Source organism: Strongylocentrotus purpuratus, unplaced genomic scaffold (assembly GCF_000002235.5).
Source record: "Strongylocentrotus purpuratus isolate Spur 01 unplaced genomic scaffold, Spur_5.0 spur5_scaffold_5, whole genome shotgun sequence".
Taxonomy (NCBI): domain Eukaryota; kingdom Metazoa; phylum Echinodermata; class Echinoidea; order Camarodonta; family Strongylocentrotidae; genus Strongylocentrotus; species Strongylocentrotus purpuratus.
The window spans coordinates 8,425,550-8,441,605 of record NW_022145611.1 but is presented as its reverse complement, the minus strand read 5'-3'; the positions used below and the strand labels follow the sequence as shown (position 1 = coordinate 8,441,605).

Sequence of the window (16,056 nt, the reverse complement as noted above, 5' to 3'; positions counted from 1 at the left end):
GATAGGTTTATATAGTAAAATAATGATTGTTAACCACAAAAAATACGTCACATCTTGGTCCAATATGTACATGCATTTTTTCTTTCTTAAATTTTTTTAAAATCCATCTTCTATGTCCACGAGAGAAAAACAAAACAACGTCCTTCAAATGAGATAAACTGCAGCGTTTAGGTCCATTATGTGCAGCTAGGGCAAGAGATTCGCGAATACAAATTGTTCCTAATCAAGTTCCTTGGACTAGACCCAATTGTCTCTATAAGAGGTAGTCCAGGAACGGTCATGATCATGAAGACCTTTTGGTCCTCCGTGTTCTACACTCGGGCCTCCATGTTGATATTCACGTCGGGTTTTCCGGCGCCATTTTGCAATCTGATTTCGGCGACTTCTAGCGGTACATCGCCGCGTCCTGGTGAGCAGGGAGGGACGGGGTTATACACGTTCTTATGGTATTTTATTGCACCTCCTGCTACGTTGTTTGACTGCATGGATCATGAAAGAAAAGACAAAAAGGAGAAGGGTGTTATTATTGAATAATTATATGAAGGATCACATCATCGTGACGATTTGGTCATACTAGACATTAATATTGTGACGAAAAATCTGCTTCAAAAATATTTGATGAATACCGATTTTGCGACTGGTAACATGTATTATATCGTAACTATGTTAAGAGCATTTTGATCCGAGTTCCTATTCCTTTCAAAATATATGTATTGTTCATTTTGTAAAACCTAATTCATATTAAAGTCCACATTAAGAACAGGATCTAAAACACTAATATTATGATTTATTACTATGATACCTACCGCATTTGTATTCTTGTCTTTTCTGCAGTAGATCTGTTCTTTCCTCGATCTCCTTTTGTAGACCTATGAAGGCGAAATGAAAATGTTGATTTTTATTAAATTAATTGATAAAATAACGTAACTTTGATAAAGCAAATTAAATTATCAAGGCTGTTAAAAATTCTAAAGCAAGTAAAAGTTTAGATTTTATGCAATATTTTGTATTTTCAAAATATTGTCATGATCTATAGCAAAGAAACCGGTTCATCTCTGGAATAAGACAAATCATTTTATTTACCACTATTATTGCGATGCCGAAGAGAACCCCAGAGACCAGTATCGTGCTCACGACAACGCACACAATGAGCAACGTCGTACTGATGAACCGTTGCCCGTCATCGTTATGAGTGATATTGTTGGCTTCGTTGTCGATGTCCCGACGTTCGATGACCACGGTCCGAGAGTTGATGGAATACGAGGCTTGGTTGTAGTGGAATGCATATGTGCCTGTCACAAACTAATTAATTATAAAACAGAGAAAATAAATAAATGACAATTCTTTATTTTGTTCAACCATCTATCGAATGAGAATAACATGTGTCCTAGCATTTCTGGATTAATATATTCTGGAAATAAGTACTCTAACTGATTAGAATTATGTTTGTAACTTGAACAATTTTGCCGTGACCAAGTTGCTTGCAATTGTATCGAAGTAGCACACAGTCTAAGAGCACACAGGCTAAGAGATGAAAGTGGGTCTGACATCCCGCCCTAGCACTATCGCGGATTATTTTTAGTAGTGGACAAGAAAATGACAGGAGGGAAAGAGGTGGGTACATGGAAGAAGAATACGAACTGAAAGTTTTCCAAGGTGATAAGGAAAAAACTTTCATTGGAGTATTCCTGTAATACGCTGTATCAATGCAATATATTGTTATCATTAAAACTGAACGTTAAGTCTTACGATCGGTATGGAAAATTGCAAAATTTCGGAAAATGATGACGTCTCAATAGAAACTTTTTACCATGTACAGCTCGCCCAACTTATACGATTCAGATAACTTCATCATTATTTGTACTATTCTTCTTGTTTATATCTTACTTAATTTTCTTTATTTCTTTTGGCATAATTAAAGTTTTATGTTAATAGCTTCATATAAAAAATATGTACATTTCTCTTACCTGTCTTAGCATATCTGCAGCAACATTTTCTATATCAACCTCAGAGTCAATTGTATCTTGTAACTGGAATTGTACCTCGGCTGGACTACCAGATACCTGGAAAAAAGGTTTTTATTTCAAAAGAGGTTGCTTCATTTTAGTCCTCGATAATCAGTTAAAGCATTTAAATCATAAAGCCACAGACCTAAAGATACCCGTAAAAAAAGGGATTTCTTTTTAGTCGGCGTTATAATGAACCACTGAATCCGTAATATATATTACTGTACGGATCCGTCGGTTCAAATTAACGCCAATGATTTATATGAACGAAAAATATATGCTCTTTTAAGCGAGAAAAATTATCGACAGATAGGCAATGATATCTACTAGTCAGGGAAAAGAGCCTTTAAGGGCTTGATGTAATAACGACGCCGACATGGGATCATTTAGCATGGTGAAGATAATTATATAAGCTGGAATTATTATTATGGACAAATAAAAATATCCATTATCATCGTTTATGTTAAGCTGGAGAGCTCTTACATTAATTTCTTTGTAAGAGCTACATGATGAAAATCCATGGAGCATGATAAAAAATAATAAAATATGACTGATAGTCTCAAGCTTCCATGCTTTCACCTACTGAATGTTCATTTGGCGTGATTCTAATGTGAGAAGGGCTTTAATGAAAAGGTAATAAGGTTTGATAATGTAAAACTACGAAATAACTGATGCCATTGTACTTACTGTAAGTACTTGTATCATGTTAGCATTGATGGCAAAGTAATCAGCGATGTCTTCTTTGAGTGTACTGTAAAGTTAAAAGGAGATCATTGTGAATTTCATTTACTTGAACTTGTATACTTAAAATGTAGACAGTGATTTCCCTACAATTCTGACATGAGTGTTAGAAATAATTTGTATCTGAAATATAATGCTCCAAAATTGTGTACATGCAAGATGTGTCGTAGTATAGTGGTTCATTCACTTGACTCTCAATCCCAGAGTTGAGGGTTCCAATCTCAGCCCGGCACTAACATCTTTTGGCAAGGCATTAATCCACATTTGCCACTCTCCACCCAGGTGTAAATGGATATCTGGCAATTGCTGGGGTAATAATAATGCAGGGCCCTTAGGAAGAGCAGTATTAATACTGATATGGTTATTTTTGGTAAATATGACCCAATTGTTATTATTATTATTATTATTATTATTATGACGTTAAAATTCACTATTCTCTCAATGTATAACCTTATTGACGACCAAGAATGCATATAAATTGCTCATCATCTCTCAAGTATATAAAGTTACTCAGAAATCCTGAGCATCTTCTAATCAAAGAAGTGTTTTTTTATTAATGTACGAGAAAGTCTTTACCTCTAAAATTCTTAGCAATGGAAATAATTTGGGGTTAAATGCAAAAAGAAATATTCAATTCTTTTAAATCATTATGGATAAAGAAGAGTAATAAAATAAATGACCCCCAAAAAAATATACTTACTTTGAAAATTCTTCATCATCATCATCATTTTCATTTGAATTAGTATCGAGAAAGGCAAACGATACCATGAATTCACTGCAAGAGAAAACAAATACATAAGTTAATATTACCAAGGTAAAAATCGATAGACAAAAAAAAAACATTTAAAAAAATGAAATTTGTATGTCATTGAGATCATTAGGAAATAGTTGGGGATAATTATAACATAAAGTTGTGATCGATACTTTCATAAAAAGAAAGAATGACAAAAGAACCAAATTCGTCATCAACACATTAATTGATATATATATATATATATATATTTCTTCTCATTGTTTCTCAATCTTTCGAGGGTAGATTTTAAAAATACAAATCATTTACATGTGTTTATACTTTTAAATGATTAATTTTAGAATATGATATCATTTTAAGTATTAGGAATACTTTGTACTGAGCAATGTCTGATTAACAATTAAACATCTTGTCAATAATAATAACTAAGACTAAAGCTCGTTAAAACTTTGTTTTTTAGGAAAACAACTTGAAAATGATACAAAGTTGTACATACCCACAAAATTTATCTGTGCAGTGCCATGACCCTTGTTGGCAATGGCTGCAAGTTGAAGAATAAAACAAATATAATGAGTCTTCTATTTACATAATGAAGTGATATGATAGTTTGTTACACAAACACAAATAAACATTGAACTTACATATAATTTCTATGGGGTGTTCTTATGATAGTTTTAGCTCTTTTTTTATTTTGTTGTAGCAAAATGCCCATTGTTTGAAAATGCTGTTTCTTGTTTTTGTCAGAACAGGTCAAAATGATATTAGCAATGTTCTATGAATTCGAAATGTCCATTTTATGGTCTTATATATCTTCTTTTTTTAACACAGCACATATCTTCGGGTTTTCGTCTCCTTCTGTTATCTGAATTATTTACTGTATACTCTATGTTGAAATCATTGTTACATATATAATTTATATAGACATTGTGTTTCATATTGTACTGTTGAGAAAGAATAAATGTTAATAAATACAAATACAAAATACAAAATTAGTTAATAATTAATTAATTTTATTCTATTATATGGTTTGACAATTCTCTGAGTGAAGTTCAGTGAGATATGCTTACCACATATTGCAATCCTCTTTTCTTTCGCTGCCTTCTTGAAATGTAACACCTTGGAAAGTACAGACTGCTGCAAAAGAATGAAGAGCAAAATGATTTGACTTTTTCTTGTGTAGTGCATAACTTATAACTTATTCAACATAATATGTGCCGTAAAAAAAATCTTGAAATTAGCTCTTGCAGTCTCTATCAGTACCTAGTACATTATAATGAATACATCAACTGGATACTTCTCCCTGGCCAAGGAGAGACAATTGCTAGGCTAGTTACAGTGCATTTTATTTGGTTATGATTTGTATTGTGATAAAACTACACTACTTGTTTGGTTAAATTAGTCATCATAAGTCAATAGATCAAACATCTGTTAGCTTTGGAATGGGTTTAATTGATTTACTCATATGTCTTGTATTCATAAATAATAGATGATCTGCATTGGTGTAAATGAAGAATGAATTGGCAAACCCACCCCAAATTTGTTTGGAATTGAACAATATGAAATAAAGTAAGTTGTATCTGATTCTTTTAGTTGAAATTACAACGCCTACGTATGAGGCATCTTTGCAATTGAAAGTCGTTTTGCCTTTTTTTTTAAAATCCCCAAGAACATAGAAAAGAAGACTTACCATGAAGAATTATTTCACACTGCGTTCCTCTATAACCTTGCTGGCAGATGCAACTAAATTCTGTAAGAGCGCCACCTACAGCCTCACATGTGCCTCCATTCTCACAGGGGTTGCTGGTGCATGGTGCTACATTGTGAGAGAGAAATAGAAATGATCATTGTGACTTTTTATAATGAAAACATAGGCAAATTGAAGCAAATAAAGGGAGAGGGGGAGAGGGCCGGAGAGAGAAAGGGAGCTGGGAATTCTGACAGGGTAATAAGGAAGAAATGCTAAAAAGTATAAGTGTGAGAGGGAGAGAGAGACTGTCAGAGAAGGAAGGCGAGGGAGAAAAGGGCGGAAAACAAGAACAATAGTTTTTAAACATGAGAGGAAGAAATCTCAATCTCCTTTTAACTGCAATGAAGAAAAAAGAAGAACCACGTGTATCATTTTCTATATTTGAAACATATATGCTTGAAGGCTGATTTAATGGGCGGAATTAGCATATCCAGAAGCATTGATCTATTGCTCGTTACAAGCGTGCTTATGAGATTTAATACTACGATTCACAAATAATTCACTAATATTGTCAATAAATCTAGATAAAGTTTGAGAGAGTACATAGAATGACAAAAAAGGACAACATTGACTTACAGATTATAGCTACTTCACAGATTGGTCCTTCAAAGCCTCGATCGCATAGGCATTGGTAACCCGTAGGTGCTGTTTCATCAGGTTGGCATGTACCACCATTGAGACAGGGTTCCTTGGAACATGGAGCTGTGGAAGAAATACAGAGGAGATGATTAGTACTACACTGGTCGGATGAAGATTGTAAGCTCTTTTTGTTTGTTTCCATTGTTTTCACGTATATACGTCTTGTACTTTATCTATCGCATAGTGAATTATTCATACTCCTTGTAAATTTGATATTTGTCGTAACTCAAGAGTAAAAGATGGACTGGACAAATTAGGGCCTTTGTTGAATGTTTTAGATGTAAGCTTTAATATGTCACATTCTCAAAAACATAAATCTTGACAAATTAATTTTGTACATACTTCGAATTACACAATTTTGTAAGGGCATAAATAATTTTGTTATTAACTGTACACATCAAGAAGTGAAGGTAAAATCAACCTCTGCAAAATACGCGTACTAGGCGGATGCAAATCTGCACACGATTACACCCTTATTTTTTAGTGTGTAGGTAACCTGTGAATGCTCTTTCGTCAGGTTCACTACTACAACCATCGAGACACGGTTCCTTATAACATAGAGTTGTCAGGTATATTCATAAAAGAGATCTCATACACTAAGTGTATGCAAATTTTAACCGCAATTTTTTTGCCAGAATGGAAGGTTTTAAGAAAAAAAAGACCGCATTTAGTACGGGACAAAAAATTTAATGTTAAGTTTCTTACAAGAAAACAAGTTAAAATTCTATTCGTACCTGGGAAGGATATCTCTAAAAGAATTATCATCAAAAATATATGGGTACACTTATTCCAAAAAAATTACATATTACCCTCATCATTTATGATTATAGTGTTGATTTTGATAATCTTTGGGCTCATTTTCAATATTTTCTTTCTTCAAAGGTTGGGTTGAATCAATATCACTTTTATCATAGAGAGTATGGGACGTTAGAAAAAAGAGGGCTTAACCAAAATACATCTACCATCCATTAGAAACTTACGTATCATATTTTCGCACAGAAGACCCTGGTAGTCTTCAGCGCATTCACAGTAAAAACCGAGAGGGGCGCTCTGGTTGTTCGTGCAGGTCCCTCCATGCTGACAAGGGTCTTTCACACACGGCGCTACATTGGGGGTAAGACGGTTAGATTATTATTATGTCGAACTATATAGGTATTCAATACACAGAACTTTACAAGAGAAAGATTGTTAAGTTTATTAAAATAGTAAAAGATACGAAATAAATTTGTCACTTTATAAGCGACAAGATGGTCTACAGTCCTAAATTATTCACATACATTGCTGATTTTCGAGGGGACATGGTGCTTTGTTTCAATCACGTGATTAATTGGTTACGGTTAATTATTAAACGGTCTGAAGTTTAACATACACTTTCACTTGGCTCAATGTATTATCCCCTTGAATGACTAATAAATCATCCATTATCATGTTTTTAAATCGTGAAGATTTCGTCCGACCAGAAAACAAACGGGCAAACTTTCACCTTCCCAATGCCTGCGTTTTCCTACAATAAAATCCCGTTATAGTTTACTGTATTTTCGTATCCTTAATAACACAATAGTAATAAATCTTAAGCATCACACGGTAACAAATTTACAGAATTTAATCCACAATCATTCGCAAGAGCTATGATAATTTCTTGAGAGGAATTTCAATGCAGGTATTTTCCCACTGCGTGCAACATTTTATATAAAACGGAAGCGACCTAGATAAGATCGATTTAGTTGCAATATAATTTCTTCCTGTGATACCGGTTAAATAGGTGATGGGATAATTACACCAAGCGTATGATAATTACTTATGATTAATTAGGGCACGTGGATCAGTAAGATTATAAGACCGTGCTTCCTATTGTGACAAGCAATAATGATGTTAGTTTCCCTCTGATTATAATGAACAACAACTATTAAAGGTTCATTAAACTTTTCAGGTCACCTGAAAATGTTTTTTGTCGTTCCAATAACATAATGGATGACAGCATAATGGATTAGTTACGAAAAACTTTTAAAACACATGGTATCAAATGATTTGATACATGTGTATACTAAGGGATTCATTTAAATTTTTAATTTTCGTTATCTTCTATACTAAATTTGTATTGTTTACATACATTTAAAATATCCAATTAAAATGTTGTTGTGGCTTCATTGTAGAGCAAACTGAATCTAAGTATAATTTCATGCCGAAGTAAGTAATATTCACCCGATCTGTGCTATAGAACTATGTGACGAAGTATTACCCAGTTTGGCATGAAAATGGACAAAGTTTGTCGGATATAGTGCCCCTTCATTGGCACTCTTTACCAAATATAAGAACGAAGCAAAAGCAATGATTGAGTATAGCATTGCATATATATATATATATATATCATTTAGAATGCAGATATATGGATTTCAGGACATTATGATATTATCAACGGATAATCAATATTTTAATAATTGAACATATACATATAAGTATTTATATATGCACTGCATAATATAATTATTACGATCAAAATCCATAAATTACATCCTAGAAATAAAGATAAATATTCAATTAGCAATAACATAATAATGTGAAAAACATATCGCAATATATCCCAGAACCGATGTTAAAAAAAGCAAGAGGGCATATCCACAATAAATGAAAATTCAGCGGAATCTTTAACACATAGTTCTGAATATTGATTTTGTGTTTGTGCGTATGTTTCAGCCAGCCCATTGATTCGCCAACATGAATATGTTCTTTAAAAATTACCTATTAATAGCGATGGATTTGTGGTATCGCGGTATTATGTTAATGGAACGAGAAGGATCGTGACAAAGGGGGTCATTTGCAATTTATTATGGATATGTCCAAACAGGGTTAGTGTACCAAACTCACGCATGCATAAGAAACCAGCATCCAGTGTTAAATCTTCAATACAAGTAGCAGATGTATTACAAGGCGAACTATCACAAATAGCTGAAAAGGGCAGGCACAAGAAGAGCAAAGATTGTTGTTAGAACACATTTCAATATTACTTCATTCATTCATTCACCCATTCACTCGTTCATTTATTTGTCCACTGCCGTTTTCAATCACACAAAATATTAGTGCAAGATTTATAGATACACTTCTGATTCAACAAAGGTATGCTCAAAGAAGTTAAGTAATTAGGTAAATATAATAAACTTTTGCATGAAAATGAATAGGACATGCTTTAAAGCATGCTGATAAGATTAAAGGTTACACCATTAAGTCATTCACAATTCCTAAATTTAGAAATATGGTTGACATGAATGGAGTATTGATTGGAAGGATATGAAGACCATTGTATACATATAACTATATACTGGAGACAACAAAAATAAATAACGACTATCACATCAAAACAGAATGGAGTTTTAAACAAAGTTTTTTTGATTTTGTAAACAGTCATTTTTTTCAAAATCTTATTATATAATCATTTAGTGTTCATAAAGTCTTCGAGGAAATCTAGTATTCCCCGCATTAACATTACATGCACTCGGCAAAAGAAACTGTTATAGTTGTGTAGCGCACATAATAAGAACGTCGCCAGATGTTAAATATGAAAGTAATCAAAGCAGAAAACTTTATTAAGTTCAAGTGTATCGCTAAATATTAAAAAGCATAGGCTATGTCATCATAAGACAAAACAAATTTGAAAATAAGAACGAAGCGCTCCCCGTTTACTGCAAAGAATAATACTCGGTCAAGCGGAGAGTGATTACGGGACCTCCGTAAAAGAATAGCAAGAACAAAATGCAAAGAAAATGCAATAGGCTAGTTCCAAAACATTGCAAAAGATACATCTTCGCCATAGCAATTTCTTGTATATATATGACGGACAAATTAATTGATATGATTGATTTGATATCTAACTTACTTAACAACGATATGTCACATTGCAAACCGCTATATAAGGGCGGACATATGCATGATGCTGTTTGATCACGTGACTTCTCACAAGTGCCGCCATTTTGGCACGTAATGGTCTGACATACATCTGTATCCCACAAAAGATATTAGATAAAGGAGCTTAGTTAGAACATTAAGAACATAGTATTTAAAAGCAGTATGTGGAGCTGGATATATCCCTATTGCTCTTATCAACATGTGATCAATAAGTATTAATATGTATATATATGTATTACATAATTATATAATTATATATAAAACGACCATAAAGATTTTCGATGGCCTATTGCAATCTTCGTACATTTCAATAGGTGAAAAGCAAAATCTAATTAAATTGTCTTATTAAGTTGTGTTTGCGATCTTAAAGACTAAGTTGTTAATATTAATAATAGTAACAGGAAAAATAATATCTGTAATAAAAATAACAATAATAATAACAACAGTAACAGCAATAAGATGCAACTATGTGACAACAGCAAATTTTCATTAAGTATTCATTGATAGAAACGATTATTACTTTCGACTGACGTATTTATTGTCACGTGCATGTCCACGATTTCCAGTTGTATTCTATTTGTCAATTCAAGAACCGAATATTGGTAATATTGTCTCCAAGGTGTATACGAGATAAATTATGCTTTTGATTAATTTCTATTCGTACACAATTTTGACACAACTTAACATAGATTTCATGAATACTATAGAAAAGTTACAATATCTTTCAATATTATTATTCTAAGAGATTAAAGTACCTCTATTGAGATCTTTAAACAAGCAATGTCGAGTTGGAACGTTCATCATCATCATCTGCATCATTATCTAACACAACATTATTTATTAACTTATATTACCAGTTCATTGTGGGGTCTATATACCACATATTTATCAGGCTAAATTCATACATCATGTTTCTATCATCACGATATAAAACATTAAGTTCAATGTTAGTTACCCGAGGATCAACATTGAGATGGAGACAGATAAGTAGGAAGTCACGTAGGTTAATTGGAGTGTGAATATATTTCAGTCAGAGACGTCACTATGTTTCGACTTAGAGGAGAGGGAGGGTGGGGGGGAGGGGGGGGGGGGGGGGGACATCACCGGTACCCAACTCAAAATTTAAACTTCATAATTTTTTTGTTTTCATAGCAAATTCTAAGCTCAAAGAACTTTTTGGTCTATGTCAAATTATAAAAATGTACGATTTTTTCAACTTGTACAATTTTCAAAATTGGGTGCACGTGCCCCGCCCCCTCCTCATTCGAAACGATCTAGCGACGCCTCTGACAGGAGTCAGTAAGGCAGATTTACATCCACGTGCAAGGTGTTAGTTCCTACAACCATCTAAACCATTCATCCATGCAACAGCCTGCACTCTAATCTACCACATCTAACGTACGTTAGCACTAGGTTTGTTTGAGCCAGGCATGTGACGTCATCATCAAGCAAGCCTCTTACCTGTGTCGATCTCACAGTGCTGGCCTTGGAATCCAGGCAAGCAATAGCAGAGAGCTGCCCCTCCGAACGAAAAGCACGTGCCTCCATTCAGACACATGTTCGCAACCGATCGGCATGGATCGTCTCCTGGGTTGATGGCGAATGACATTACATGAGGTAATAGAGGGGGGAAAAGCGCGGAGGAGTGGGGTAAAATAGGGAACAAGAAAGCCCCTCTCACAATTTTCTGCTGAGGTGTATGTTCCGAGCTGGACCCAGTGCGTGCTCGCCTTTACTCGTAGAAACCTTTAGAACTCGGAATAATTCGTAGGCCTCCTTAAAGTTACATGAATTGATTCACGAGTACTTTTAACTTGATATAATTATTACCCAAAGATTGTTTCTAGTCACACGTAGAAAGCTCTAGAAATCTCGAGATAAGTCGTAGTTACTCGTATCAAAATACGTGCGCTTTAGACATGTTCAATATTTGTACACTCTTCGGAATGAACTCCGAAGTTCAAACGATCAGGATTATCACGATGTCGAAAAATGTTCATACTCCGAGGAGTCTCTGGTTACTCGGTGTAATCAACTCTGGATAGCTCAGCACTACTTGCATTTCATAGCACGTGTATTTTGGACGCGTGAGTCAGTACGAGTTACTACGAATTGTGACGACCCACCCCAAGCTACCTCCCGAGCTTTCTACGAATTGCCCCGAACCAGCGCGGGTCCAACTCTGAACTCAGTTCGGTAATAATATGTGAGAGGGACTTTTGAAGGAGGGGTAAAGCATATTCAATTCTCTACTTTTGAGTACAATTTCTTTTGTATCTAAACAGCTAACATGCAAACAACACTAATCAAAAGCGGCATAAACTGGTAATTAACATGTCAAATATATCAGCACTAAACATCAAATACTTCACACTACGTAGCACAAAGGTGTAACATGATTATGAGGGAATATTGACAAAAGTGGCAAAGTGCATACGTCTTTACTGCAATTCTAACTGGTAACACAAAGCACAAGTTGGTGCAAGTGAACCTCTAAAAGCGAACTACACTAAAAAATGCAATACAACAAATCAACATAGTATTGTTCCTCTCTTCATAAAAACTCAGTCTTTCCCTAGACCCAAGTAAATGACATTTTAGTAGAAAAATCCTGTCTGTTAAAACGAGCGAGTTTGTTTACATCTCGGTAATTTGTTGTAGTGTATTTTGCTAACATCAAATACAAAAAAACAGGAAAATATATATATTTATTTATATTTGTATACGTATATAAATGTGTAATGCTCAAAGATGAATAATGTCAACTACAACTACACTTTTGAAGAGCTACATGAATATAGTATCATATATCCAAAAGTTGGTGGACAAAAATATAAAGGGACTCGTACCATTGCCAGTATATAAGATACAAGTATATAAACCTTGGAATAATCATGGTTATTGACTTACTTTCAACTACAACATCACAAGTATCTCCTTCGTAGTTCGGCGGGCACTCGCATGTGTAGTAGGGTTCTTTATTTTTCGTCGAGCATGTACCTCCATTGTGACAGGGGCTAGGGCTGGCGCATGGAGCTGTGATGGTTATAGGAAGAGAAAACAATTTCAAAACGTCATTTGTGTGGTAAGTAAATGACAGATAACTTCAAATATTATACTTGAGCTGGCAACGTTATTTGTACGAATCCTTGTAATTCATAAGTTTTACTAATTTATTTGTTTTTGTGGTTATTTTTCGCATAAAATATTATGAATACACTGTACACTGTAATGAACAAATTTACAGACATATTGTTCTGTGTTCTTTCTACAGTTTTAATACCCGGTAATATATTTTAACAGTCAAGTGGTATAGACGATACTCTTATTTTATTCATACAATATTTTTGGTAGCAGTTGGTCTTCAGTAAAACTTGAATTGCAAAATACGGCTTACAGCCAAATTGCAATACTTATAGCTACTTGCGCCCTCTATATAGCAAACAATGCCTAATCGGATGGATAATCGGTGACCGTTGGTCCCCCATGGTCCCCTTTTTCTTATGTTAGTTGAGAGTTGACTTGATGAGATAACCACCTTTCAGTGACCATGCACGGAGGTCCAATCCCTCCTAGCCAAACTAGTGCAGAGGTGCGTTAATAGAGGCCTACGCCAGGGGAATCCTACGCCAGGGGAATCCTACAACCTTGGAGCTAACTTCAAAGAGGGTCGCCAAGATACGTTTAGTGACCCTCCTAAAATCAATGCATGGCTATACTGATGAACTGCATGTTTAACTTAAATAAAGGACTGGCCGGCCCATCAAGTTCAATCATACCTTCACACCGGTATCCCCCATCCTCGTTGACACAGACTGTTCCGTTGGCGGTGCAGGGGTTCGGACCCCTCTCTCCGATGCACTCGTTCACGTCTATCTCACACGCCGTTCCCCTCCATTCTCCAGGGCACATGCAGGTGAAACGATCGGAAGCTGAACTCACACAGGCGCCATGAGCGCATGGGTTGTCATCGCATAGCGATGCTGATGAAGGAAATCAAAAGGGAGCAGTTTTTAGAATGTTACATTTTGGTAACCTGCCTTAGTAGGCTGTTAAAGGTTGACTAATAAAATAAACAAATCTAGAATATTAACAATCGGATTAAGGACAGAGGTATCAGATTGCATAATCACTGCATCACAGACATAACAAGTATTTTAACTTTTTTTCAAGATGACCCTTGAATTAAGTCATTGTTTTTTGTTGGAGGCATGTTGCATTTCCACACACACGGAAACAAAATCAGAATGAACTGCGTATTTTACGGAGCGTGTTATCTAGGTCCTACTGTCCCCCCCCCCCCCCACCCGCCCCCCAAATCAAATAAGATAATCCGCGGCTTTTTGTGAGAATAATGTTTCTGCATTATAATACATATTTTCCGTACGACATTTTTTTCTTCTGAACGCTCATAAAAAATCATAAAAAACATGAGATTATTTGTGACTTGAAGGTTTTTGCGTCAACACGATGGATAAGTTGTAAAATTATACACTGTTAAGCCAATGAACGAGCAATACAAATTTGATATCATTTACCTGTACTCGAGACCGGTACTTCACACCGAAGTCCTGTAAAGTCGTTGGTACATCTACATTGGAATGCAGCGGTGTATTCAATACAAGTACCTCCATTTTCACACGGATGGCTCGCACATGTCGTTAGGGCAGCCGCAGCTGTAAGGAACAAAAATCAGAAGGAATTCATGAAAACAAATCAATCAATTTGGGATGAAGACTTAACAAAGAAACCAAACTTAAGGATTTTGATTTCGTACACTTTGATTTCGTACACACTCATATAGCATGGTGCAGAGTTTCGTAAAAGTTGTTCGAATTGAAAATAAACAGATATGACATAGTTAATGAATAAATTTGGGATGAAAATATAAGAGAAAGAACAATCGTTTGATTAATTAAGATACCTATGTCACACGAACAGATAGCGAATTGTATATTCGATTCAAATTTAATTTAATTCAATTGTTATAATAATTTCAATACGACATTGTTACTGAATATTTCGAACAAAAGTTCACACACAGTGCAAGTCGCTTATAGTCCTGTCTTGAGTAAGAATATGCTCACAGACATACTTTCTTTTAGCTATGATGTCAGTATTGAATAGTGAGACGGGCATATTATTGCACTTAATATATAATTTAATAGCAGAAAAGATAAGATGAACAACCAGAGGTAATAAGGTTACAAATATGTGGTAAAAATGGTAATACTACAAAGAGGTGTAAGAGAGAAAAGTCTTGATATCTTGAGTCTTTGTTTTGAGAACCAATGGTGGAGACAGACTAGTCAACTGAGAAGAAGTAAAAGTGTGTTTAACTTGTCACCAACAGACTAATTCAATTCCAAAAGGAAATTGTCTACGCGTGAATTCTATAATGACAAACGTTCGCTTCTCGATTGAATTTAAGGAAGCGAATTTAATTAAGCTCGTTCGTTGCTTAAAAGTGCAAGAAACTTTCCTTTTCCTGTTATTATTGAAAATGCAATTTAGAATGTTCTATTCATATTAGTACAAAGAATTGCCTAGAGAAGGGATAACTTACGTGTACTGGTCGGGGTTGCAGAGTGGAATGTTGCGAAGAGAAACGTGATACAAAGTATACAGAATGTGTTAGTTGGTGACGTCATGATGATCTATCCAGGTATATAAACCTCTCGCCTGGTGTCCAAATATATTCCTTCCGTTAGAAGATTGCGGTATACACCTGAGAGGGTGAAAGAGAGAAGAACAAAATTAGTCTACGCATGGAAGTCCACAAAATGGTCACTTCTTCCAGGAATATATACTCCTCGTCTGTAGCGTTCAAATCTTAGAGAGAGGGGGGGGGGGATAAAATACTCATGTATGAATATGAATCTATGAAGTAGTTATTTATTACAATGCAGAATACAAGCAAAGCGTAACTGCAGGCAAAAAAAGACATGCGTATTACAATCAATTCCTCAGTGTTTTTTAAATCTAATAAATAGATTGTTATAGGAAATGAAATTCATGCTGCAGAATGCGGCAAGATATTAATCACCATGAGCTCAAATATTTATTCTCGCTGGTGAAAACGACTTTTAATTAGTGCAATTTCCACGATCACCGCCGACCACCGTCTCAAAGCAAACTAAATAAGCTTATATTCTAATGAGTCTTTATGATTAAAGCCTCGCTATAATATCAATCAAATATTTAAAGGTTCGCCGATCACTACTATAGGGGTGGTGAACCATTATTTCTTGTGGAGTTCAGTTTGAGTTAAC

General features: G+C 34.9%; 1 protein-coding gene across 3 annotated transcripts in view; it reads right to left on the bottom strand.

Annotated features, from left to right (window-relative positions):
• Positions 1-106: 106 nt before the first annotated feature.
• LOC100891480 (neurogenic locus notch homolog protein 2) overlaps positions 107-16,056 on the bottom strand; it is a 43,621-nt gene continuing 27,671 nt past the window's right edge. The window contains exons 2-19 of one of the 3 annotated variants that reach the window (XM_003724342.3): positions 15,351-15,512; positions 14,323-14,460; positions 13,564-13,767; positions 12,695-12,820; positions 11,246-11,371; positions 9,756-9,875; positions 8,750-8,830; positions 6,865-6,987; positions 5,822-5,947; positions 5,186-5,311; positions 4,566-4,632; positions 3,995-4,039; positions 3,448-3,522; positions 2,694-2,757; positions 1,968-2,063; positions 1,084-1,302; positions 807-869; positions 107-479 (exon numbers count right to left, since the gene is read on the bottom strand). In XM_003724342.3, coding sequence (XP_003724390.2) covers positions 312-479; positions 807-869; positions 1,084-1,302; positions 1,968-2,063; positions 2,694-2,757; positions 3,448-3,522; positions 3,995-4,039; positions 4,566-4,632; positions 5,186-5,311; positions 5,822-5,947; positions 6,865-6,987; positions 8,750-8,830; positions 9,756-9,875; positions 11,246-11,371; positions 12,695-12,820; positions 13,564-13,767; positions 14,323-14,460; positions 15,351-15,435 — 2,052 coding nt within the window. In that variant the 5' untranslated portion in view covers positions 15,436-15,512 and the 3' untranslated portion in view covers positions 107-311. The remainder of the gene's footprint in view (positions 480-806; positions 870-1,083; positions 1,303-1,967; positions 2,064-2,693; positions 2,758-3,447; positions 3,523-3,994; positions 4,040-4,565; positions 4,633-5,185; positions 5,312-5,821; positions 5,948-6,864; positions 6,988-8,749; positions 8,831-9,755; positions 9,876-11,245; positions 11,372-12,694; positions 12,821-13,563; positions 13,768-14,322; positions 14,461-15,350; positions 15,513-16,056) is intronic. The other 2 variants (XM_011663633.2, XM_003724340.3) reach the window with 2 other exon arrangements.